The 26,553-nt window shown below is 41.5% G+C and overlaps 1 protein-coding gene across 1 annotated transcript in view; it reads right to left on the reverse strand.

The window, feature by feature from the left end:
• The window catches only part of SV2C (synaptic vesicle glycoprotein 2C), a 202,996-nt gene that overhangs the window by 88,792 nt on the left and 87,651 nt on the right, over nucleotides 1–26,553 (reverse strand). Inside the window, exon 3 of the mRNA XM_072736973.1 lies at nucleotides 13,634–13,814. Within this exon, the coding sequence (XP_072593074.1) occupies nucleotides 13,634–13,814 (181 nt within the window). The remainder of the gene's footprint in view (nucleotides 1–13,633; nucleotides 13,815–26,553) is intronic.

The raw sequence follows: 26,553 nt of genomic DNA on the forward strand, positions 1-26,553 counted from the left end.
TCCTAGACTGTTCTGGTCTCAACCCAGTAGATCTCATCGGTTCATGAGTACATGTGTATGCACACTGGTAGAATCAAATAAGGCGCTGCTGGTTTTGATACAGATAGAATGGAGTGCGATGCCTTCTTCCAGTAGGGTAATTATAAGAGATGTTGACTGAGTTCTGGAGAAATGACATGAACAGTGACTTTCATTCAGGTTAAGGGTTCTCCAGTGAGGGTCTATGGAATAAATATTTTGTTCATTCTAGGGAGCTGGGCCATAGATCTCATCCAAATTTCAAATAGGTCTTGATCCCCAAGTCTTAAAAACCACTGTCTCGAAAAGTAGGATAGTATGAGAAAACATTACTTACTATCATTCCAAACAGTATATGAATTCTTAAATGTTTTTTGGAAAAATGTACAATATACATAAACTAGTTGCAGAGAAAACACTTTGCAATACAGTTTTAAAAATATGTGCCAATTCCTTTATGTTCAGATTTCTGTAAGGTAAATTGCTACTGACATTTCATATCAAGAAGTAAAATACGTATTTATCCAGTTAGCAATAACTGGCTTCGCAGAGGCTTTAATATGATAAAGAAGTATTGGCAGTGACCTTAGCAAATGAAATTTAGAGAAAGGCCTTTTCTGTAGCAAACTTGATGTACCAGTCGAATTGCAGGATTCATAATGTCATTTTGCATCAAATGATAGGTCAAAATATAGCACCACCTCATGCATTTGCCCCTGCTTAAAGTGATACAATGTTATTTACTACTAGATATGTGCAGATCACGGAGGCCACTGCTTTTTTTATTTTTATTTTTTTTAGGCCATTGCTTTTTAATCTGCAGGCTATGAAATTCATCTAGTAGCTATAAACAGAATTTTAAAAATTAAATAGAGGTGGAAATAAGTACAACTCAAGTCATAAGGATAAATATGATTTCATAAAACTTTTGTCTTCTTTACTAACATTTATAATGTAAGGAGTTCATATGCATATCCATATATGTAGATATGTGTGTCTATATATACATTTATATACAAACAAATAAATAAATATGTATGTAAATGTATATTGGATTGCAATGTGTTTCTTGGGGGAACTGCTTAAAAAAACTGCTTTTCAAAGTCTTGAAAAAATAGTGGTTTGAAGCATCTATTATCTGTTTCCCTGTGCCACGAACGTAGCAATTCTACCTAAAATTCCTAGACTCCACGTGATTTCAGATGCAGCACATGTTGATTTGGTGCCATCACACTAGGGGCAGCCAACCAGTCCAAGTTCATCAAGCAGAAGCCCCACACAAGAAACAAATGCATGTGATGGGCAGTCAGAACTGGCTCTATAGCACACCATATCAGACTCACAGAGTTCTCCACTTGGCTTCTCAAGGACCAGAAACCATGGACAGCTACCTGAATTTTAAAATTCAACAAAGTTCTGAAGAAATTTAAAGTGGTTTTATCACAACACATAATTCTAATAGGAAATAAAATGGCCGTGCCATACATCAGTTGTGTTACTGTTTTTTTCATTTGATGTGAAGAATCTGTTTCTCGGTACCATAAAGTCCCAGATCCCTAATCAAGGCCTTCACTTCTAAATGCAGAAAAAAAAAGTCCCTGTTTTTAATGACTTTTCACATCCTAATTAATGTTTCGTCAGGATTCTGGACATTCCTTATGTAAGAGCTATAATACATTTCATGAAGGCACAATAGTATGAAAGATATGCCAGGCAACTAAGAACTGAGATAAATGTACTCTGGGGAGGCTAAAATGGCAGGTGGAAGACTATAGACTTGGCCTTTAAACAAATTATTGTTGCATAAGAGAATACCAACTTTTAGGGGCATATAAGCAATCCAGCTGGTTCTGATTCAATGCCTCTTTTACAAGGTGGTTATTTTTGCATGGATGTCTCACAATATCTGTTTGCAAAGCAAACTGCAAAGAACTCCAATATCAGTGAAGAATGAGTGGGGGAGTCTATTCAAATCCTTTCAAAGCTGTTCAGAAACAGAGACCTACAAAACAATGCAAGCATTCATATGTCTTATTGTGGGCTGATGATCCATTTTAGGGAAAACATTACTCCTTGTGTTACTGTGATGAACTTTAAATCGAAAAAAAAATTACAGATGCCATAACATTGACTATTACTTGTTTCATCCTCTAGCAGAGGTCTTAAACATTGTTTACACTAGACTGAAGGCTTCTTGAACATGAGAACTATATCCCATTTATCTCTGAATTCCCATTACCTGGCCCACTGGATATCCACTAAGTGTTCCTCAAAAGAGCTGTATTTCTCTGCTGATGGAGGTGCCACTCCAAATGCACTGGAATAAGTTGGTCTTTTTTTTTTTTAATTTAAAGATTTTATTTATTTATTTGACAAACAGAGAGAGCACCTGAGTGGGAAGAGGGGCAGAGGGAGAAACAGATTGCTCATAGAGCAGGGACCCTGACTGTGGGCTCCATCCCAGGACCCTGAGATCATGACCTGAGCCAAAGGCTTAATCGACTGATCCACTCAGGTACCCCTGTGGTAATTTGTTCCAATGACCTAAATGTCTCCTGCAAATGAAAATATACATCTTATGTTCTGCATCAGTGTAATAAGAGAAGTCGTGGGTACTGGAATGGAAGTTCTGATAGCAAAAGAGCCCCCAAAGAGTTCTTGAAATTACTTTATGTCTGAGTTCCCATGGTCACCTCTTGACCAGGTGCCCAGGTGAAAAGAGTTCATTGAAATCCCATTAGAAATGACAAATACCCACCATTTGCTTCAACGTGGATAGAACTGGAGGGTATTATGCTGAAGTAAGTCAGTCAGAGAAGGACAAACATGATATGATCTCATTCATTCAGGGAATATAAGAAATAGTGAAAGGGATTAAAGGGGAAAGGAGGGAAATGAGTGGGAAATAGAGAGGGAGACAGAACATGAGAGACTCCTAACTGGGAAACGAACAGCGGTAGTGGAAGGGGAGGTGGGTGGGGTAGGATGGGCTGACTGGGTGACGGGCACCAAGGTGGGGGGAATTGACAGGATGAGCACTGGGGGTTATACCATATGTTGGCAAATTAAACTCCAATAAAAAATATACAAAAAAAAAAAAGAGAGAGAGAGAAATCCTTGATCATAAGAAACTATGCAATCCTTTTGGGCACTCTAAGAACTTCTAAAATATCTTGGTACCTTTCAGAAAAGTGCTGCAAAATGTTATAATTATCAACAACAATAACAATTTAGGTAAGTTTTCATGTCTCATAATATGATTTAGTTCCTGTAAGTATCGAAGATAAGAAAACACTGTCCCCCAATTTTTATAAGTAAAAAAAAAAGAAAATTTGTCATTATTATTTTACATCAATAGTTCATTATTTTGTGCGAGGGACATGTTTCCTTATTTCTTTTATTGTATTAAGGTAAAATTTCTGAGAATACATGAAGTGATATGATAACAAATATTTGAATGGCAGTTCTCAAAGTCCCACGTATCAGTGGCTCTTAAACACAGTTGTGTTCTCCTCTCCCAACAGACATTTGGCAATGCCTGGGTACATTTTTAGCTGTCACAACTCAGGAAGTGCTACTAGCATATAGTAAGTGGAGGCCAGGGATGCTGCTAAAAATCCTAAAATACACAAGACAGCTCCTCACAACAAAGAATATCCATCCCAAAATATTAATAGTGCTGAGGTTGAGAAACTTAATAATGGAGACTTAATATGGAAAATATAACTTGTTTCATACTAAAAATCCATAACATAAGGCATGAAATGGTTATCTTTTATATTACCTGTTAGGTAATACATCTCTGAATCCAGTTAACATGGACACCTTTTTATTGTCCATTTTATAATGATCGGTTAGCTACTGTTGAAATTTTCTCAAGTTCACTTTGATGGAATATTTACATAAATGAGGCAATCAGATCAGAGTGATTTGTAAATAATTTTTCTCAGGATTAGATATTGTCTATTTCAAACTGTCAAAAAGGGTCAAATCTTAGTTTTATTTGGTAACAGGAGGCAAAGAGGGAATAATAACTGAAAATCCACACTATATAGATAGAAGATCAGCCCGATTCAAAATGACTGGATTGATACGACTGAAATAGAACATAGATATCTGAAATCTCAAAGTTGAAGTCATTCTTCAGCAATATTAATGTGACATTTTTACAATTTAATTATAGAAATACAAAGAGACTAAAAAATGTATTAAAACACACTGTAGAATAAGTTGTGACCACTCTCCAGCCCCATTCTACATGTATGTGCACCCACATGTGCACGTGCACACACACACCAGGCCACCTCAAGAGGTCTACATATGACTCAATATGAGTTGTCTGCTGAATAGCATGAAACGTATTTATCCGCCTCAGTAATCTAAAGCAAATTCACAAGTGGGATATTGTGCAAGGCAAAGGGTGTGTCAGCTATACAGACACAAATTTTTCTCTGTTGGGAACATGAGACACATAAGTTTAGGTCTGTTTAGCATAGCAGGATGAAAGAGAAGGCCAAATATTACCATCTGCACAAACTTCACAGGCACCTCTCATATTACTCATTACTCCAGTTCAGGTGGTGGCTCTGGTGGATTATGTTTGTCCCTGTACCTCACTGTACTGACTTATGCTGGCTATTGAGGCAAAGATAGGAAAGGGTTCAGGGTTCTGCAATGAAAGAGGGAGGCTGTGGACAGAAAGAATTATTGTACTTGAAATGGCTTGAAATATGACAGTTTAGAGAAGAAATTATGGAATGTCTAATGACTTCTTGTCCTGAGGAGGAATCTCCTGAGTATTTCTGTTCTGCCACAATTCCCCGGTAAGCATGTAACAAAGAATACTTTCATTTGAACTTATTTCACCATGTGATTGTCAAACAGTCTTTCACATCAATCTTCCATCTCCCATTTCCATGGGGAAGTGGGGCATTATGCAAGGACAGAATTAAGGAGGAAGTTGAATGTGCGTTGTAAAGTCACATGTTCTATACTGATAATAGGCAGAGGGCCAAGTCTACCCAGAGCTGACTCTGACAGCTTTTATTAAGATGGGTATTATGAATTTATAAAAAGAACACTGAATGGTGTAGTCTATACTGGGAATCACAATTACAAAAAAGTTGCATGAACATATCCTTTTAGTCCTCACTCAGAATCAACAAAAAAGAAAATCAAGGACAATGAACTGCTGGGCAAATTGCATAGCAATTCAGAACCAATTCATTACATTTTAAATTGGACCTAGAAATAAACAATTAAGTAGCAGTCCCAAAGAAGAACTTTTCAGTGACTTCCTTTTCAGAGAAGCAAACACGATTGCTTCTGGGCTGGGTTGGCACAGAAAATGAGATTGCTGTATTGATTAGAAGGTACTTGTTCATGATGAGCACTCAAGGCAGAAACAGAAGAACACTTACTGGTAACTGAACCAATCATCAAATCAAGAATGCAAATCTCCTATACCCAGTGATAGTGCTAAAAGGATGTGTTGTTTGGGTAGCTTTAGTTTCCCACTGTCTGAAGCCACAGATTAAAAAATCATATTCTTTGATATGGGTAGTTGTTATTTTCCAATATTGTATAAACAATGGATAGAATAATTGGTAGAAACTTGACTATTTAAAAAATACTGAGATGTAAATATACCTTTGGGTAAAAGTTGTGTTTCTAAGAAAAGAGCTTCAATACAACTTCCCTAGCCCTTGTTTGCAATCAGATTGGTGCCCTAAGCCCCCAAACCTATAGTATCCACAGCAGCACAGTATGCCACAGGAAAAAAGCATAGTCACAGATCAGGATTCTAATGCTGTCTTGAAAAAAAATTAATTGAGCTCTTGGGAGAGCTGGAAAAATGCATTCCCACAGCATCTAAATGGTGTCATGAGTAAAGATGGAGATGATTAAGACGGTTTGCAAGAAAAGATGACAAAAACCCGTAGACTTCTCCAGCCTTGTGCTGTATGTATGTACTCATCCATTCCTCCACTCACCCTTTCACCAACCCACCATTTACCTAGTCATCTATTAGCTCCCATCCCCGTCCTCTCCAGCCAAACTCTGGGCGAGGCACATCATAGTTGCTGGAAGTCCAGGCATGAAGAACAGAAGTTCTTGCCCTTAAGGAGCTCACAGAGTCTTTTCTAAAGGGTGCATATGGCTAATTTTTCCACAATTATACATTGTAAGATCTTTTGCTTTGTAACTTCTCTCTGGGGATCAACAGCACCTTTGGCAAAGGGTATGCTGGGAAATAAAGGGTGCCCCAAAGGTCAACCTTTCTGTTGGAAAATCTCATAAAAGGCATTGTCTAGGATAGTGCTTTCTAATAGAAGTACCCTGTGAGCCACATATATAACTTTAAATTTTCTAGAAAAGATACTAAGACACAGCAAAAAAACCTAAGTGATGTTAGTTTTAATACATATTCATTGAACTCAATATATTAAAATATTGTCATGTTAACATGTAATCAATATACAAATTATCAATGAGGTATTTTGCACTCTTTTGTATGTGCTAAATCTTTGAAACCAGTGTTAGGTATTTTGCACTTATAGGACATGTCAATCTGGCTACATTTCAAGTGCTTGGTAGCTGCATGCTGCCTATTGGACAATACAGGCCTAAGGAAACAATGACCTACTGTTTACAATTTGAGTTTGTGATTATTTCTGGATTAAAAATAATGTAGTCTGTTGCCTCATCTTTCATACTGAGGACCTCTCCATCCTGATTCTCTGGGTCAGAAGCTTCCTGAATTGATCTGTTCAAAATGTTCCTTTAGTGCTTATCATGTATTGGGCATTGAAATCAATCTCTGTGAAATCAGAGATACTTCTCATTGGATCTGAGACAGCACAGCCTGGTGGTCTGAGCATGGGTTCTGGCACCAGGCTGTCTGTGTATGACTACACAACTTATTATGTGACCTTGAACAGTTATCTAACCTCTCTGTGCCTCAGTTTCCTCATCTATTAAATAGGTAGAATAAAGAATAGCTTTATCTTTAAAGGGTCATCATGAGGTTTAGAGGAGTCAGTATCATCAGGTGCTTAGCATCTCTCAGGACAAGCATATATAGGTGTTGGATAAAACATATTTTTAAAGTTTTGAAGATTTTGAAATGATTCTACATTTTTCAAATATGATAAGGAAGTAAAACATATCCTAAGAGAAAGACTACTTTGTTGGGGTTTTTGTTTTTTTTTTTTTAAGATTTTTAATTTATTTATTCATAAGAGGTGCAAAGAGAGATGCAGACACATAGGCAGAGAGAGAAGCAGGCTCCATGCAGGGAGTCCGATGTAAGACTCAATCCCAGGACCCTGGGATTACACCCCGAGCCAAAGGCAGATGCTCAACTGCTGAGCCACCAGTTGCCCAAGAAAGATTACTTTGAAGGGAGAACCTTATAGTTCAGAGTTAGACTAAAACTCAGAAGACCAGAGGGTCAATTGAACATTTGGAAACCACTTAATCAATCTGTGCCTCTATCATAAAAAGCATAATGGGGCACCTGGGTGGCTCAGTCAGTCAAGCATCTGACTTTTGATCTCAGCTCAGGTCTTGATTTCACAGTCATGAGTTCAAGCCCCACATTAGGTTCCACAGTGGGCATGGATCCTACTTAGGAAAAAGAAAGACATAATATTTTTGCATACTTATTTATAAAAAATGTTGTGGGACTAAGCATGCTAAATATAAAACGCTGAAGAATTCCAGTTAGTGGGGATCATTTCTGCAAAGCCTAGGCATTCTGGGTATAATGCAGTTAATAGAGGGATATGGCAAATACCCATGAAGCATGCATTTGTGAGACTCCATCTGCAGAGGGAGAAATGACAATTTGTTCACGATGATATCCTAGATACATAGAAATTTCATTTTAATTTCTGTTGCTGTTATATTTTTTTTTCCCCGACCTTTATGCTTAGCAGTGCCAGGCCCTCGGTGAGAAGTTCCCATCTCTGACATTGCCCAGCATCTGAAGCATTATCATTCCCATAATTAACAGTAACTGGAAACAATTTAATTCTGGGGCAAATGAAAATGAATCAGTGGTGTCAACTCCATTTCCCATCTTTCTAATTTTCTATAACACAAGAGTAGAGGGAAGTGTTTGTTCTCTGGTGTGAGATTCACTTAGGAAAGTGAGAAACAGATGAATACTTGGTAATGCCCTATTCCTCACTCACAGTCGTCTCCAGCTGGAAAATCATTCTTTAGAAAATATTTACCAAATAAATATTTAAAGTCCCACAGAATACGGCAGCTGGATATATTTATGTTTCTAGCAAAATATACTCATGGCTTGGTGTGGGAAATTAAGAGGAAAGCACATTTAGAGGCAATGGAACCATAAACCCAGGTAGACCTCAGGCTAAATGAAGCCCTCCTTCACAGTCTCCCTTATATGCAGAAAACAGGAATATGGCACAGCCCTGCTAAGGACGCTTCAGCAATGAAACAAGACAGAACAGCTGGAAACCTGTGGCATTTGCAGTAAAACTGACACAAAGGCATCTCGACCCTGGATTCAGAATGCAATTTACTTGCATGGAGAGTTGCTAGCTCAAAGGACTTGGTTTTGACTTACGTCCTAGCTGTGTCTTCCTGGATCCATCACTGAACCTTAATCTGCAAAATGAAGGCTCTGCCTGTAACCCAGAAATTTTCTTCCTCCTCTAAAATTCCTAGCGTGTGAAACTGGTAGAACATGAAGAGTCTATCAGTAACCATATCTACTCCAATTATGCATTCTGGAACTGGGAAATAATCACAGGATGGATTCAGGGGCCCATTGGACCCACTTTGAGATAGATGTGAGCTACAACTCTATAATCACCCAATCTCCATGAACTCCTACATGGGTGGACCTCAGTAACATCTTGGGTCTCCTGGAATTGGTGTCAGTTCAGAGCCAGTGCCTGGTAAGCCCCCCAGAGTCTGTTTGACTCCTTTCCCCTCAGCATTGCTACCCTAGTAAAAGGATATAAATCCCTTGGGAGAAGGTTGAGTGGAATATTAATGGTATATAGTCTCAGTAGTGTACTGGGGTCTTTCTTCAAGTGATCCAGTCTCCCCTTCATTTGAAGTGTTCTGGGTCTGCAAACCAGCTCAGGTCTGGGAATTCACTGATGCGCCGTGACTCTTTCATGGGCCTCATGACTTTTTATGATTCAAGTTAAACTTTCATTCACTTGACCTAGAATTTTCTGCTTCTACAGATCAATAAGACTTTAGCAAACTACCTATTTCACTTGTGGCAACACCACGATCAACTGGCCAATGCCAACTCCACCACTGGCAGGACTTGTGTTCTTTGCGGTACCAAACCTGCCTTGCTTTGAGCTGACAAACCCCAGCCTCTTGGAATTTGCTATCTGGAGAAGGAAAGGAATAAACACATGAAAGGCAACTATTTGCAGGGAGGGCAGGTCTCAGGATGGGCCTCTCTGAGACCCTAAACTCCAAAGTCTCTGAGAGAAGAACCTTGGAAGCAGAAAAGACAGCAAGAGCAACACTCCTAGGAAACACATGGAGCATTGATTGCTCTGAGCACCAGAGGCCCGCGACAGAAAAACCCTGACACTCTGAAGCCTTATTTCCTTGGTCATTTAGTTTTACTTAATTTAAAACCCGATCAGATGGAGCTCCTAACTAAAGCAGAAAAAAACAAGATCTCTGGAGAAAGCGGAGTCTTCACTGAGATGACGCAGAGATTCAGAGACAGGGTGTCCAAATGGAACTCGAGAAAAGCCCTCTATCACGGAGGTAGTGGCTCACATGTTATGTACAGGTGACATGGCCTGCAAACTCAGCTGAGGAGAAAGAAAGATAACTTTCTTTGTTTTCCTTAATAACTTCACTTCTCAGGCCCCCTCGGGAGCTGGATCCCACAAAAATCTGGTTGTTTTGCCGCCAGGGATCCCATTCAGCCCCACCCCAAGCCAAGGGAATCTTCATTTCTTCTCACAAAAGAAGAATCAGGCTAACAGACACATGAAAAAATCCTCAACATCACCCATCATCAGGGAAATACAAGTCCAAACCACAATGAAATACCACCTTACACCAGTCAGAATGGCTAAAATCAAACAACAGATGTTGGTGAGGGTGCAGAGAAAGGGGAACCGTCTTACACTGTTGGTGGGAATGCAAACTGGCGCAGCTACTCTGGAAAATAGTATGGAGCTTCCTCAAAAAGTTAGAAATAGAGCTATCCTATGACCCAGCAATTGCACTACTGGGTATTTACCCAAAGGATACAAAAATAGTGATTCAAAGGGACACATGCACCCCAATGTTTATAGCATCAACAACAGCCAAATTATGGAAATAGCCCAAATATCCATCTATTTATGAATGGATAAGGAAGATGTGGTATATACATACAATGGAGTATTACCCAGCCATGAAAAAGGAAATATTGCCATTTGAAATGACATGGATAGAACTAGAGTATATTATGCTAAAATAAAATAAAACAAAAATAAATAAAAATAAAAACAAAACAAAAAACAAAAGAAGAATCAGCCTGGAAAGCCTGAATGACTCTCCCAGGGTCCCCAGTAAAGGGCAAGGGTAAGGTGGACTGGGATTTCTGGACTCTCAATCCTGTGCCAACTTGGCAAAGGCACAGCGCATTAACCTCTGCTATCACGATTTATGGAGCCTAGCTGAGTTAGCAATACAACAGCCTGTGCTTTGCCAGGTAAATTCTGTTATTTAGAAGTCAGCATCACTGAGGTATAGGCTAAAGAATGATTTGTCGGCAACAGGGAGGAGGATGATATCATGAATAGGCCCAGGCAGTCCCCACTTCTGTCCTGCCCTTGAATTAACTTCCAGACAGTCCATTAGTTCGGAGCATCCTGCAACCACCATAATGGCCCTTTTCTCTGTAGTCAATTAGGTTGACCACATCACAATCCAGAACTGGCGATTAAAACTGCCATAAGAATTTGACCACAGTCAGGTACTTTTGAATCTGTGGATATCACTGAAATTTCCTTGATAAGATTGTAAATGGAAGGACAGGAAAGCTCAGAACTCAGGCCGTTAGCCTTTTCCTGACAGGCTAGTGGTATTACGTAGGTAAGAGAAAGCAAAAGGAAGCCTTGGCCTTTCCTGGTGGCAAGAATGTCTTATCCTGTGGACCCTGAGAAGGTCCTTTAACAAAGAGGCCCAAACAACACACGTTCTTCCTCCGGTACCCCAATTTGCCCAGCATTAGGTCTGCTGCAGCCACTTGAATCCATGATCCAAATTACCTCCAGTGTATTTTGCCAATCTCGCGCAGCCCTTTGAGCACCAAGGGAAAGCTTCCTTTCTCCATCATTCATTACGAAGCAAATGATTGATTTTGATCATTTTTTTCCCCAGGTAAAAAGTATTTTTACATTTTCCCAAAGTTTCTGACCTTCCTGGTTTATTGGAATGGTCTACTAGAATATCTCCACTCTAAGAAAAGCTCCTGATTTCTGCGACTCAGTCACATATTTGCCAAGTGCCCACTGTTTGTGGAATATGAATTCCATATGAAGGGCTATAATAAAAAGATGAGAAAGCACATCAGAAAAAATCTGTGGATAGTCCACCAATCTCAGTATGCACATACATCTTGTAGCATAAAATGAAATAAAGTTTTCAAAATATATATATATTTTAAAGATTTTATTTATTTATTCATGAGAGACACACAGAGAGAGAGGCAGAGACACAGGCAGAGGGAGAAGAAGGCTCCACACAGGGAGCCTGATGCAGGACTTGATCCCAGATCCTGGGATCAGGCCCTGGGCCGAAGGCAGACGCTCAACAGCTGAGCCACCCAGGCATCCCTCAAAAAATGTTTTGAATGAATTATAAAAGTGATTCATTAGTTTGCATGCGGGAATCTTTGTACCCTTAAAGTAATCAGACTATACAGTCTTTCTCCACGATGTCTTAGATTCCCTTTAACCTTAGTTCTGATTTTAAAGTACTACCACAGGGATCCCTGGGTGGTGCAGCGGTTTAGCGCCTGCCTTTGGCCCAGGGCGCGATCCTGGAGACCCGGGATCGGATCCCATGTCGGGCTCCCAGTGCATGGAGCCTGCTTCTCCCTCTGCCTATGTCTCTGCCTCTCTCTCTCTCTCTCTCTGACTATCATAAATAAATAAAAATTTTAAAAAAAAGTACTGCCACATATAATTAAGGAAGGCATGTTGTAGTTCTCTGACCTTTTCTTCTGGCAAAACTGTGTTTTGCTATGTGAATACCACTTTCAGCAATCACACCTGATATGCTTCTCAAATTCATAACCCAGGATTGTTTCCTTTCCTTTCTTTATTTATTTACTTTTATGTTATATTATTCCTATAGATTCATCTCATGATACCTCAGAAAGAACATTTCTAATGAAAAGAAAGTTCTCAAACACAAATTTTATATTTTTACTAATTTTTTCCTTATCAAAGCAGAGTATCTTGAACTTTCCTAATTAAGCTATTGGATTTTCCTCAGTGATGGATTCATTTAGTATAGTAACAGGTGCTTCAAGCTCTTTGCAGACAATGACTATAGCATTGGCTATATACAGCAGTCCTCTGTTTTCTGCAGTTCTGCTTTCCCGAGTTTCAGCTACCTGTGGTTTCAATTCTCTGCTGTCAGTTGTGGTCCAGAAGCAGATGATCCTCCTTCTAAGTCAATATCAGAAGGTCAGTAATAACCTAACACTACGTCACTATGCCTATGTCATTCATCTCATGTCATCTCATCACATAAGCATTTTATCATCACCCATCATCACAAGGAGTGAGTACAGTACAGTAGGATGTTTTGAGAGAGACCGTACTCACATAACTTTCATTACAGTATATTTTTATAATTGTCCTATTTTATTATTAGTTATTGTTGATATCTTACTGTGCCTAATTTATAAATCAAACTTTTTCATAGGTATGTATGCATAGGAAAAAGCATAGTTTATATAGGGCTCAGTACTATCTACAGTTTCAGGCATCAACTGGGGGTTTTGGAATACATCCCCTGTAGATAAGGGGGAGGGGAGTATGGTACTATTCCATTTACATGGCCAATGGCACAACTTCTGTTAATTCAACAAAAATCAGGAACTTACAAAAAAGAACATATTACATCTCAAGAAGTACGTTTCCTACCAAGTTAAATATGTTGTTAACATAGATCAATAAAATAACATTTCTTGAGACACACTCATCCTGGATTTAAGAGCAAGCTTGGATAGTTTGAACCTTTACTAGCCCATAATAGGTAGGACTAGGGCTATTTCTTGCTTAAATTAAATTTTCAGAAGAAAAATACATTTATGAATGCCTTCTGCCATAGAAACAAGATTCCACTTAAAATAAAACCCATTTCCTAGAAGTATAATACTGCAAGAATCAGCCCCAAGAATACAGACGTGTGTTCCATCTTCTGGATAATTATATCTCTAAGAGCCAGCATTGCAGTTTCTAAGGCCAACATGAAGGTAGGGGAAGAAGTGTGTTAAGAGGTAATTTCTCAGTAGTGAGGTCCTCTAGAGTGGAGAACATGGACAGTCATGAAGAATAAACACATTACTGTGAAATATGAAGGAAAAAAATCTTACCCGAATCCAGAAAGTAAACGACAGAAGAGAAAGAACCCATAACCTTGGACAAATGAAGAGAGGAAGGCGAAGAATCCGTTGATAGACATGCAAATCAGAAGAGACTGCTTTCTTCCTATTTTGTCCGCCAGTCCTCCCCAGAAGAAAGCCCCTGCCATCATCCCCAGGTACACTATGCTGCCTGCAACACACAGGAAATAAAGAAACATATTAGAGACTGGGAGTAAATGACACATGTAAGAACAAATGAATAAGAGACTAAATACATTTCAGCATTTTGTATGGGGGAAAAAGTACATTCCTCAATATACACGAATCACCTTTCAAGTTGGAAAATAAGCTCCATGGGTCACCTTTAGCTGTCATGACCAATGATAAAGGCAAAAAGACAAAACAGTGACATTCTTTTTGGTTCATGAGAATGGTACACGGTGGGCAGGCACAAGGAGTCTCCACACAGGACAATCCTGGAGTTTGACTCATGCGCATGTTGCTTTCTGTCCAAATGCCCAGCTTAGCACATGACAAGGCCAGTGACAAGATGGGAGACTGAGTCAAGGGCTCCCTGGTCAAAATAGATCCCCCAGCTTGTTTCAAATCTCTGCCTATAGCAGATGACTAGGCCAAGGCTGGATTCCCAGGGACTCTCTAGAGGATTCCACAGGTTCTTTCTCTCTAGTGTCTTCTAAAAGCCCTGGCCCTTCCTTGGGAAGGAAAGGGAAGCTAGGGATGGTGGGTTTAGAGATCATAAGAGTTAATCTTAAAATAGGCTCAAACTCTGCTCATAAAGAAAAACTTTCTCTTGGAGTCAGAAACTTAAGAAGCCTAAGGAGAAGAAAAATGGCTGTTGCAGTTTGGGAATTATTAACTTATCATAGGTGGCTTTACTTTCATAGTGCAAAAAAATGGAAAATCAAGAGTTAGATCAATGTCCCTCTTGGCGTCACTATGAGTACACATTTGTATTTTTCTTTTCTTTTTTTTTCTTTTCTTTTATCTTTTCTTTCTTTCTTTTCTCCTTCCTTCCTTCCTTCCTTCCTTCCTTCCTTTCTTTCTTTCTCTCTTTCTTCTTTCTTTTTTGTAGGCTCCATGCCCAGCATGGAATCCAACAGGACAGGGGATGGGGGCTTGAACTCATGACTCTGAGATCATGACCTGAACTGAGATCGAGAGGTGGATGCTTAATTGACTGAGCCACCCAGATGCCCCACGAGTCTTCTAATTTTCTACCTCACTTGCTTCTTCTAAAAAACCAGGCCCCCAGAAGCCCTGAACAGAATCTGTCTCGGGATGAAAGAAAAGAGTATGCAACGTCTAGGGGAAATGACATAATTAATAAATGAAAATCTGTTATATCTGGATGTGGCATTTTACAAAGCTACTACTACATCTCTCTCATCCATTCCTACTTTTCCCTGCTTCCCTAAATCAGCACTTGAATAGTTCCTTTTCAAAGGCACAGTCAAGATACTCAGCAGCATCTAAGTAACAAGTTAAAAAAAAACAAAACACAAGGGCAGCCCTGATGGCCCAGCAGTTTGGTGCCACCTTCAGTGGAGGGGGGGCGGGGTAATGATCTTGGGGCCCCGGGATCAAGTCTCACATCGGGCTCCTTGCAGGGAGCCTGCTTCTCCCTCTACCTTTGCTTCTGTGTGTGTGTGTGTGTGTGTGTGTGTGTGTGTGTGTGTCTTGAATAAATAAATAAAATCTTAAAAAAAAACACAAAACATTGATTTATTGCTTTAGATTAGTTTGGGAAATATCCTATTTAAACACTCACCCTGAATTCATTTGCTTAATACACAGCTAATGGATCAATACGAGACTTAGAAGGAAGACACCTGTCAAAGTCTGATGACCTTGACATCAATGACATACGGACACTGCTTTGCATATAGCTGAATACAGGCAGCTATAGTGAACGGCGAATGTTGGAGCAGTTGTACAATAAGACAAAACAGAAGGCATTTTTATTCGGACTGGGGTACTGCAAAGGGGGAGTGGATATCCTTTGCCTTGGTGGGGATGACATATTTTTCTCTGTATCACGGAGCTAACCATACACAGAGCATCCTTCTCAAAAAAAAAAAAAAAAAAAAAAAAAAAAAGACTCGTATCATGAAGCCCAGGGCAGGGTATGGTTACAAGACAATTTAAATAATGTATCATAAATATATATATAGGGCAGCCCCGGTGGCGCAGCGGTTTAGCGCCGCCTGCAGCCCAGGGCATGATCTGGAGACCCTGGATCGAGTCCCACATCAGGCTCTCTGCATGGAGCCTGCTTCTCCCTCTGCCTGTGTCTCTGCCTCTCTCTCTCTCTCTCTCTCTGCATCTCGATGAATAAATAAATAAAATCTTTAAATATATATATATATAATGTATCAGCACAAGGCAAAGGAATTCCCAAAGGAGACAGATTCACTCAGGGAAATGCACAGGCAGCAACTCTCTTATTTATAGCATCAGGGGCTCAAGTTGGCTACACATGCCTCTCAGGATAATCAGTAGCTCAGCTTTTCAAAATAATAATATCCATGACTTTAAAAGCCAAAAGGTGAGCTCCTATAGATTAGGAGGGGCCTGTGGCCGCTGCAGTCTAAAGATGTGGGAGTCTTTCTTGCAGCTTCAGCCCCAAGTACAAAAGCCAGCCAGTAGCAATTGCTGAACCCTTACCAGTTCTAAGTGTTTGCATGAATTAAGGTATTTGCTCCTCATGACAATCCTTTGAGGTTAATACTGTGGAATCCAGTTCACTAGCAGAGAAGTGAATGATCTGATCACAGAAAAGTGAGTGGTGACATTTCGGCCCATCAGCAGTTCTTTGTGCAACACGGTTACAATTCCTCAACAAGTCCAGCTGCCCTCCTAGGAAAACATCTCAGTTTGTCCAGGCGCCTATGTGGAAGTACCACCCAGACCTGAAAGCACCCTTTGAAATGTCTGAGGTGTCTTCTCCTTAACTCACAAAATTAGAGTTAAGTCCAAGGTAGGAGAATACGATAGATGAGATCCAGGGGGAAATGCTGCTTCATTCTACCCAAGCGTACATTCCAAATGGGCACATTCCTGACCACTGGTGGGAGGTAAGGGGGTCAATGCTGAATACATTGGTGGTGCCAAGGAAAAATGAAAATTCAGTATCTTGCTAAAAAGAACATCTATGGAGGCGCCTGGATGGCTCAGTTGGTTGAGCATCCGACTTGATTTCGGCTCAGGCCATGATCTCAGGATTGTGAGTTTAAGCCCCGTGATGAGCCCCAGGCTGGGCATAGAGCCTGCTTAAGATTCTCTCCCTTCTTCTCCTTCTGCTCCTCCCTCTGCCCTAGGGCAAAAAAAAAAAAAAAAAAAAAAAAAAGAACATGCTATGTTCCAAAGGAGGGCAACTCCTTTGTGTTTCTGGTTGTAGGAGGCATGATGCTCCTGCTGGACAGGGCTCTATATCCTATCATTTCTCCTTATTCTAAACAGTCGCCTGTAGCTTCATCTTCACTAAGCCAGACCATAGATTTATGAAGTGATGATTCCAGCACTTTAAGGACTCCTAACTGGTCATTAGATTTTCCCAAATGTCAGTAGTGTGAAAACACAGGCCCACCTTTGGATTTCTTAACGTTCGGTAAAGGCTGAGTGAGCTGAGCTTGCCCCTGACTTCTGTGATGGAGATGGCTCAGTGACTTGACAAGCGGCAGATCACTCCATTTACCATTAGCACTTTGTACTTGAGCCGCCAAAAATAATACTCATTAGAGGTGTTTTTTAAATTTAAATTCAATTAGCCAACATATAGTGTGTGCTTAGTTTCCGATGTAGTGTTAAATAATTCATCAGTTGCATATAACACCCAGTACTCGTCACATCATTAGAGGCTTTAATATATAAAAGAGTAAAATAAAAATGGATCATCCTTCAATTCCTTCAGGTATCCTTAACACACACACATATGTATATGCATGTGCATATATATGTGTGTATGTCTCTATATATTTATATATGTCTATTTAAAATCCAAATATGCCTACATGATCAAAAATTCAAAGCACATGGAAATACATGGAATGAAACTAAAAGGCTCATTCTCCCCTGCACTTGACCTTCTTCCCAAAAGTAGCTATTATCAATTTTTCTAATTCTTCCAGAAAATTTATACCTGTAAACCAGGATAAATGGGTAACCTTTAGGAATTGCCTGTTAAAAACAGTTTTTTTTTGTTCCTGTGTAATATTTATTTTTTTCTCCTGTTGTGTTTAGGATTTGTAAACTTAACAAACCAGAAATAAATCTGTCAGAACTTTAATAATTAATTACTTCAAGATACATTTCGTATATTTCAGAAAAGCATACACTATCAGCTATTAGGGGAAAGCCAAACACTTATTTATCCATCTTGCACTTTTTTATATGCCTAAAATAAACATAGCTCAATCTTTTAAAAGAGAGAATATTAAATTCAATTGTAAAGAGTTTACTGAGCACCCACTCTGCCTGACTTTTCCTGCAGAGGAAATACAAGGATTGATAAGTCATGATCCTGAGCTTACAGAAGGAAAACCTTAGCAAGTCTTTATCTGATGCCTTCTCCTAGCAGAAGAAGAGGGAGGTAGTTACACACCCATTCATACAATCGCCCAACAAGCCATCTGATTATGGCCACTACAGAGTGGAGCATCCAGGTCAAAGCCTGTAGCCTCCTGGGGACACGTGACCAGGAAAGAACAATACTGAAGTGCACACTCAGGGACTCAGTTCCAAGTCCCTGAACTCTTTCTATTCCATCAAGATGGCTTGAGGAGCTCATAATTCAGGGAGGGAGACATCAGGCACTGAGATCTCCAGTGGAAGCAGGAGGACAAGAAGTGGCTAGTAATTCTGACAATGGCCTCTGGGAACGTTTCACTGAGAAGGGGATAGCTGAGAGGATTCTGAAGCATAAGAAAGATTTCAAGATGGTATTGAATTCTGCCACAAGTGTAGGTTTAGCAAAACAAAATGTAGTATCAAGTAGTATCTTCACCTCTATGCTGGCTAAGACTATATTTCAGATCTAAAGACAACAATCTTTCGAGCCTAGATAGTGTATTACTGGTGATTAGATTGTCCTACTGGGCATGCCAGGGCCAGGATTCGGCCTCCACAATAACTTGAGACAAACAGCACAGTGGGAAGATTCATTTGCTGATTATGTGACCTAATTAAAACCAAACCTTCGAACGTTAGCAAAGGCACGGAGTGAACGAAGGTGGAAACACTCAGGGATTTGCGAATACAGACTATATTTCCTGACTTGTTTCCATGTTTCCATTTTGTTTTCTCTGTGTGCTGAGGGGATTCCCGGAAAACTCAGAGCAGGGATGTGTTCTTGACACAGACCAGCCTCCGGCTCTCCACTCCTCATGCTGTTGCTGCTGCTGCTGCTGCTCAGAATTCAAAGGTATGTTAGTCCCAAGTCCCTTATTTCAGGGACAAGAAAACTGATGGTGTGAGAAACTAGTACTTGAAATCAGGTCTTCTAGATCTTTGCTCCTCAGACTATGACCTCTGGAACAAAAGTACCAGCACCCTGGGAAAACCTGCTAGAAATTCGGAGGCGAAAGCTCCATGCCACACCTGCAGAAGTCAGAAGCTGCATCTGAACGAGAGTCCCACGGATCTGTGTGCACCTTAGAATCTGAAAGCACTTTTAGTCCTGTGTGCTTTCCACTAAAACACTTAATCTCTCTAATACATATTTTTTTTTTACTTAAAGTCTGTATTTGTCTAATACATATTTGATGGAAGGACATGCAGTCTATGGAATATTTTTAATTCCAAAGACACAGAACAAAAAAGATCTCCCCTACACGAGCTCCCGATGTGTAAAGGGCAAGCAGAAACTCTGTGCCTCCCCTAGGACCTGTCTCCTCAGGGCTAGCTAGAGGCAGATATCTGATGTTGACAGAGGTGAGGCTAGGACTCTCAAATCCTTTCACGAGTTGAATGAAGATTCTAATTCAGCTGGGCTCTTGGGAGGTTGAACCCAACCTAAGGCTTGCTCTACTCTTCCTACTACAGTCGGGCTCAGGCCGCGCTGGGGAGCCCAGCCCCTCCGTCTTTCAGGAGACCAAAAGAGGCCTCAAGCGTGACTTTCTCCTTAAAGTATTTTCTAACAAGGGGGCTGATTCCATTTATTTAATCATACTCTCATTTCCCCTGATGAATATCACATTTCTATTTCTGTTTCTTTGCTAATAAGCTGCTTCTGATTCTTTCTGACAGTACATAAGGGGGCACATCTTTCCCCCCAGCACCGTTTTAAACCACATTTAAGCTAAACAGAACAATTTTAAGAAGTGTATATAGTATTTTTCTCATAGAAAATTTTAACCAGTAGGTTTTTACAATTTGTCTTAAGCACTTCAGTTATCCATGGCTAATGCATTACTCTATAATTCATTGCACCATTTATTTACAAATTGGATTCCTACAAAAATCATTCTGTGGCAGTATTCTGAATTCAATGATAAATAATCTCCATAAGGTCATGATCATATTCACCCTTTATAATGGGATTTTAGTAGGATAGAACAAATGTCTAAGTCAAATAAAAATAAAAATAAGCACTAATTTCATATATGTACCCCTTATGCTTATTGCAGCATTATTCACAATAACCAAGATACAGAAGCAAACTACATGTCCATTGATATACAAATATATAAGGAAGATATGATACACACAAACACAGGTCTATTATGCAGCCATAAAAAGAATAAGATCACACCATTCGCAATAAAATGGATAGACCTAGAGGGTATTATGCTCTGTGAAATAAGTGAAACAGAGAAAGACAAATACCATATGATTTCACTCATATGTGGAATCAACAAAATAAAACAAACAAGCAGCAGAAACAGATCCATAAAACAGAGAACAAACTGGTGGTTGCCAGGGGCAGGGAGGTGGGGAGACTGGCAAGATGGGTGTAGAGAAGTCAAAGACACAGGCTTCTGCTTATGGAACGAATAAGTCATGGTGATGAAGGGTACAGCACGGGGAACACAGTCAGTGGTGCGGTAATGGTGCTGTATAGTGATGTATGCTAGCTACACTTGTGGTGAGCAGGGCAGAAATATAAAGAGTTGTCAAGTCACTATGCTGTATACCCGAAACTAGTGTAACATTGTGTGTCAACCGCACTTCAATTAAAAAGAAAAATGTAAAGCTATGCTGAAAGGAAGACTGATGGGCCATAGATACCCCCAAGTGATAAGATCTCTAGTGATACATTTGAAAGGGCAAGATTCCAGATTGTTATTATTTGGATACTTATGCAGATAATTCCGGCTTTTTCTGAAGGCTATGAACAAGTTTTAGAGTCTTTTTTTTTTTTTCTGGGTGCCACACTTTGGATGAAAAACAGCTCTAGACATAAACTCACTGATACACTAATTTTTTGGTGCAGAAGTCCATCTTCCACAAAGTACCACTTACCAAAGAGGAGCATGTTCATAGAACAGGATTTGGCCTAATATTTCTTACACTGAAAAATCCTTGAATCCTCTCTGGCCAGACCAACTCAAGGGAAAGTGTCTATGGCCTCTAACACTGAATGGTGATCTCAAGAGGAGGACACATACAAATCTTCTCTAGTCTAGTAAAGTGAGTGAACCTTTGTTTGAGATTTTGAGCAGTTTCCCTTTCCTTTTTGTGTAAAGTACTGACATGTTAATATTACTATTAGTATGAGGGAAGGAGAGAAAAGAAGGGAAGGAAATGATGGAAAAGAGATAAGAGGAAGAAAAAGAGGAGCTCTGGGCTGCTGTACAAAGTTAATTATAGCTTTTGGCCGCCCTGGGCTCAAGTTCTGAAAAGATACCACCTAAAACAGTCCTGAAAGAGTTAACTAATTTTTTTTAAGTCTCAAAGACTTATTTTTTTTGCAATTTGAAACTATTCAAATGAAAAAAATAATGATTACTTAAATTTAATTAATTTAAATACTTAGTAAATAATTAATAAAATTAATTAATTAATAATAATAATTAATTAAATTCTCTTAACCAACCTTTTACTTTTTCCAATTACTGGGAAGGGCCATTGTGTGTTCAAATGCATTGGTTCAAAATCAAACACAAGGAAAAAAAGTGATGATATATAGGGCATATGTACAAATGAAAAAGAAAGATTTTTCTAATTTTTTTTTAGATCTTTCTAATTTGCAATGGAGAACATCTGCAACAAAAGTCAGCTCACCTTTGCTAGAAAGAACAGTAAATATCAGATGTAGTCTATAGCACATCTCTGACTTTTACATCTGGGAAGTCTGACATTTAAGTCCTCTGATCCAGGCAGAGATGGATGCCATTGCTTGCATAGGCAGATAACGCCGCATCAAGCAGCATTTACCACTTGTCACCTAAGTCTCCCTGGCACTACACAGCTTCTGAAGACCCAAAGACACTCTCATGGAACCCAGAGAGCCGAGTGCAGCAGCAGAGTCCTAATAAGGAGGCCCAGACTTCTCTAATATCCTTCCTCAAATGGCTAGTATGCAGCATGCCCACCGGATAGGGGAAGAGATTTTCAAATATATTTTACATGAATAGCTCTGGAAACCCCCCAAAAGGCAATTACAGTCCCTTGGGTGTTCAAAGCATTAAGGATACAGGTCTTAGGAATGAAGAGAATTACAGAAAGTCATTTTATGGTACACCATGATGTCTGAACCTATCAGTTCCACAGCAATGGGGCCTCTCTCTCTGGAAGCTTCCCCCACTCTATGCCTGTGCTGAGGGACAGAAGTGGTAACTAAGTGATCCCTTGTTTCAAAAATCCTCCCCCCGCCCCCCCCCAAAAAAATCCCATTCACGGGCAGCCCAGGTGGCTCAGTGGTTTAGCGCCGCCCTCAGCCCAGGGCATGATCCTGGAGACCCGGGATTGAGTCCCATGTCCGGCTCCCTGCATGGAGCCTGCTTCTCCCTCTGCCTGTGTCTCTGCCTCTCTCTGCCTCTCATGAATGAATGAATGAATGAATGAATGAATGAATGAATAAAATCTTTAAAAAAAAGTCCTAATCACTAGAGATGCCTGGGTGGTTCAGTGGTTGAGCATCTGCCTTCAGCTCAGGTTGTGATCCTGGAGTCCTACCTATATTGGACTCTCTACAGGGAGCCTGCTTCTCTCTCTCTCTCTCTCTCTCTCTCTCTCTGTGTCTCTCATGAATAAATAAATAAAATCTTTTTTAAAGAGAAAAAGATCCCAATCACTGAGTCAACAACGAACAGGCGGTCACTAATCCCACAACTTTTCACTGAGTTTCTCCTGTAAGCCAGGCATCTTTCGAGATATGAGGACAGAGGAAGGGAAGAGGAGAGGTCCAGAGATATGACACTGGAATGGTCCTCACTCTTGAGCAGCTCACAGCCTAGTGCAGTGGTGTCAGACAATAGCTGCACATCAGAATCATCTGCGGAGCTTCAAGAAAAAGAATGCTGATGCTCAGGCCACACCAGAGATTCTGGTTCTGGGGTAGGGCTTAGGCAACAGTACTTTGAAAAACTTCCCAAACATTCAAATATAAAGCTGGGGCTTTGAACCTTTGGTTTCCTGAGAGATTAAAAACATTCAGAAAATTAATTACCATTAAATGAAACACATGCTGTAATTAAGGTGAGTACATTATGCTTAAGGGGAAAAAAGGAAGGAGCGACTTAATTAGTCCAACAGGATTCTGGAAAACTTCCCAAAGAATAATGGTAGATCGTGCTGAGTTCTGACCAGTGAGTAAGAATTTTCCAAGTAAGCGAGGAAAGTTGCAAGAGATTGAAGGAGACTCAGGTAAAAGGTCTGGGGGTATGTCAGAGCACAGCACAAGAAGAGGACTCCTGGTAGTTGAGGATGGATGGAATGTAGAGTTCATGCTTGGGGAAAAGAGGGGAAGAGCCCAGGATGGAAGACAATTCGGAGTAAGTCCAAGGAGTTAGCCTTTAACCTTTGGGAAACTGAAAAACGGACTGGCCATCTTAGGTGCCTGAAAAGAACATTCCAGAAACCGCAGGGAGGACAGCCTGCAGTGGGAAAGGATGGAGGGGAAGATCCAGCCCAGAGTATGACATCTGAAGCCTGAAGGTCCTGGAGTACAACATAGAAGGAAATACTAATGCTCCGGTGTCGACTCGGTACTTGTGTGACCCTAAGAGTGAATGCTTCCTTACATCTGTGCTCCCACCAACAGGAAAAAAGAGCAGCTTCAGGAATATGGTTGAGAAGTAGGCCTGGGAAGGAACGATGGCAATCTGATCTACAACACTGGCAGAGGGCCTAGAGAAGGCTCACAAGGTTGCAGGTATTTTTAGTGGGCAAAATCCATAGTAAACTGAAGGGTGAGGCAAGGAAGAGTAGACTGGCATGGGATGGGTCATAAGAAAATTCGTAAAGAGGGAATACAGAGCAGAGTAGGCCTGACAGGTCGGCATCTTAACCAGGTGTGGAGGAAGTCCACATCGGTAGCCTTCACTACACTACCTGCAAGCAGGGCCAAACCGGGCAGTGCTGGTGACACACAAACCAATAAGGCCATGATCAGGATAGTTCAACTTCAGGAACACTTCAGGAAAGGAGCAGGGCTTGAGTTGAGCATCAAAAGAAAAAGGAGAACATGAGCAAGAGGAGAGGCAGGATGGCCTTTGGCAACCCCTTAGACATATACAACAACAAGGGGAAGGGTCTGGAGTGGGAAAGGGCAGGGAAGGCTGGGCAGGCAAGCGAGGGTATGGAACCTGGTTAGAGGAGCTGGGTTGGGGTGTGGAGAAGTACACACAAGCAGGATAAGTGAGATAAGAATCCTTAAATAACAAGCCCCTCTTCCAAATTATTATTATTTTTAAAGATTTTATTTATTTATCCATGAGAGACAGACAGAGAGAGAGAGAGAGGCAGAGACACAGGCAGAGGGAGCAGCAGGCTCCCTGCGGGGGGCCTGTGGCAGAATCAATCCCTGAACCCCGGGGTCCCGCCCTGGGCCTAAGGCTGCTGCTCAGCCGCTGAGCCACCCAGGGGCCCCCTCCTCCGAATTCAAGGACTTGCATAGACAATAAGAGCCGCTGATGTGTTTCTGAGCAGGGAAATAAGGCAATGAAAGCCGTCATGCAAAAAGACCAGCACATTTCCAGCAAGATTGCAAACCCTCTTCTGTAAAGGGCCCGGCAGGAAAGACTGCAGTGTAGACGTTGCAGGCTCTACAGGCTCCGTCACGAGTGTTCAACTGCGCGGTTGCAGCATGAAAGCAGCTGCAGAAAATACATAAGCAAATGGGCACGGCTGTGTCCTAATAAAACTCTTTGCTGAAGCCGCAAAGGACCGGCCGGTTTGGCCAAGGTGACCTGCAAGCCTGGCTGAGGATAAGCGCGCCGCGCCGGGCGCAGGTGTGCGCAGGTGTGAGCGAGCAGGTGTGCGCAGGTGTGCGCAGGTGTGAGCGAGCAGGTGCGCGCGGGTGTGCACAGGTGTGCGCAGGTGTGAGCGAGCAGGTGCGCGCAGGTGTGCGCAGGTGTGAGCGAGCAGGTGCGTGGCCGCCCGGGGTGGGGTCCTCGGCGAGGAGGAAGGAAGGGGAGGACAGGCGTAGGGATGACGCTTGAGCCGCCGCAGGCACGCGAGCGAGGGCGAGGGCAAGCGGAGGGGCTGGAAGCGGGCAGCGCCTCAGGCGGGGAGGAGGGCGGGGGCGCAGGCCTGGACGAGCCGCCGCAGACGCGGGGCGGGAGCGGGGCAGGAGCGGGGCAGGTGCGGGGCAGGCTCGGGGTGGGCGCGGGGGCGAGCGCGGGGGCGAGCGCGGGGGCAGGTGCAGGGCGGCGGCTCGGGAGCCCCGGCTGCTGGGCAAGAGCAGGGCGCTCCCGGGCCTCCCTTCCAGAAACGGGGCCAAAACCAGCCTTCATCTCCTCAAGTCCGCCTTCAACAATGAAAGGCTCTTTCCCCCAGAGAAGCCTCTTTGATAGGATCGCAGTGCACGAGGCCTGGACATCCCACGGAGGGGGTACGAGAGAAGGTCAGAACAGAAACCTGATCCCGAGCTGCGTCCCAGGATGGATACCTTTTGACACTTTGAGCCTCTGGAATGCGCGGCGGGGAAGGGCTCCTGCGGCTCAGCTCGGGCCACCTCCAGACGCCGGGGATGCCACTGCGCGTGGGAAAGGACGTCTGAAAACAGACTCCAAGATCACACCGGGGTTGATGGAGCCTGCCTGGGAAACGATCACAGGCGTCCTTCGAGACCCTTTTCGGAAAAATACGTGGAAGTTTCTTTGTTGCTGATGGGTGTTTTGTTTGTTCGTTTGTTCGTTTTAAGTTTAGGGGCAAGATATCATACTGAAAACTAGACTAGATCATAGTAGATTCCAGTAAATGTCTAAAGAGAGAATTCAGTAATCCATCTGGGATGCTCCAACAGGACCTTTTGTTTCCCCAAATAGGCAGACACTTACGCTGTCATCCCAGAGCAGTGAGTGAATAAATACCAGGATCGGCCTTGCACTAAAAGGATGTTGGCCCTAATCCATTACTGCTGGCCAAGCCAAGGTGAACCCAGGGCAGTACTTCCTGACACTTGAGATTTATTTTGTCATTAGCGATGAAATGCCACACAAGGGCTCCTCAATCGCAAACTGTCAGAAGTACATTTAGGTATTTCAGAGAAGGTCACGCAAATATTCAGGTACTGACCCACAGGACTGAAGCTGTTCTTTAGCGGCTTATTATTCGTAGTATGATTATGAATGTTTTATGTCAAGCACAAGCAGTTAGCCATCTGCTTAGTAGTGGAAGGAAAAAATGGGACCACCTTGAGAGTAAGAAAATAGCAGGAACTTTAATCAATTCCTATATTATGGCTCAAAACCAAAACAAAACAACAATGTTGAATTCATTTTGTTTTGTAATCTAGAACCCAAGAA

Source organism: Vulpes vulpes, chromosome 14 (assembly GCF_048418805.1).
Source record: "Vulpes vulpes isolate BD-2025 chromosome 14, VulVul3, whole genome shotgun sequence".
In the NCBI taxonomy this organism is placed as follows: domain Eukaryota; kingdom Metazoa; phylum Chordata; class Mammalia; order Carnivora; family Canidae; genus Vulpes; species Vulpes vulpes.